Here is a 985-nt window from a genome sequence, read left to right as displayed (position 1 = left end):
AGATTTATAGCCTCGGAAACCCTGTACAGGGTCTCTATGAGTCGGAACCGACTCCACGGCACATAACAACAACAACAACAACAACAACAAATATATATATCTATATATATATATAATTTTGTTTGGTATATTCTTAAAACAAAACTAAATTTCACTTTGGTAGATGGATTTTTATGAACCGTTTCAGGCTTTCTTCTTTTTGAAACCCCTCGGTTGTTTTGTTTAAGTCTTTGTATGGACCCAGAAGGAAAGCAGAAGTTAATGTGCCAAATCCACACAGGCCAGCCTTTAGAGCTGCACCTGGTACTGTGAGCGTTCCAGCAGGAACTAGGCTGACGTTGACTCTTGACTCTTGTGTTGGTTGTCTCCGGAGCTGGTTGGCTACCTCACTTTGTTTCTCCCCATGCTTGCTGGCAGGTTCATCGCGGCATCAAAGGTATAGTGAGAGAGTTACACGGGAAAGGGATTCCGAACGCCATCATCTCTGTCGAAGGTATCGACCACGATATTCGAACAGGTAAACTGCGCATGTATACATCAGTAGGAAGTATTCCTTTTCTTGAACTGACATGAGTTCAGTGACAGGAACTTCTTAACAGAACTGGATTGATTGGCTCTTTCCTCTAATGTTCCCCAGAGACACTTGAAAATGAGGTTTTTCATCCTGCGCTGTTAAGCAGCACCCATTTCCTTGGGCTGAGCATGGAGCAGCCATCCAATGTCTGGGTGCAATGGAAGTTTCCAGAAGTTGTAGAGGCAGCTCTGTCTCTACAGTGTTGTTATGATACAGGTGTAACAGAATAAGATATGGACAAGGAGTGCTTGACAGAGGCAGCCTTCTCCATTCCAGTTGGCTCATTTCCGTCTCAGCCTCCCCCTCCCCGCCTCGCCCAGGAGTCCATTTTTGCCATAAAACTTACAAAACTCATTAGGTGAAATGTCTCTACTTACTTTTTAAAACTGCTGCGACCACATTAGACATGGA

The 985-nt window shown here is 44.1% G+C and overlaps 1 protein-coding gene across 1 annotated transcript in view; it reads left to right on the top strand.

Moving 5' to 3' along the window:
- CPXM2 (carboxypeptidase X (M14 family), member 2) overlaps positions 1 to 985 on the top strand; it is a 135,026-nt gene that overhangs the window by 126,740 nt on the left and 7,301 nt on the right. The window contains exon 13 of the mRNA XM_006867463.1: positions 418 to 517. Within this exon, the coding sequence (XP_006867525.1) occupies positions 418 to 517 (100 nt within the window). The remainder of the gene's footprint in view (positions 1 to 417; positions 518 to 985) is intronic.

The sequence above is a fragment of the Chrysochloris asiatica genome, unplaced genomic scaffold, assembly GCF_000296735.1.
Source record: "Chrysochloris asiatica unplaced genomic scaffold, ChrAsi1.0 scaffold00105, whole genome shotgun sequence".
Classification (NCBI taxonomy): Eukaryota; Metazoa; Chordata; class Mammalia; order Afrosoricida; family Chrysochloridae; genus Chrysochloris; species Chrysochloris asiatica.
The sequence above is the reverse complement of the archived record's forward strand: the minus strand, read 5'-3'. Positions and strand labels throughout refer to the sequence as shown.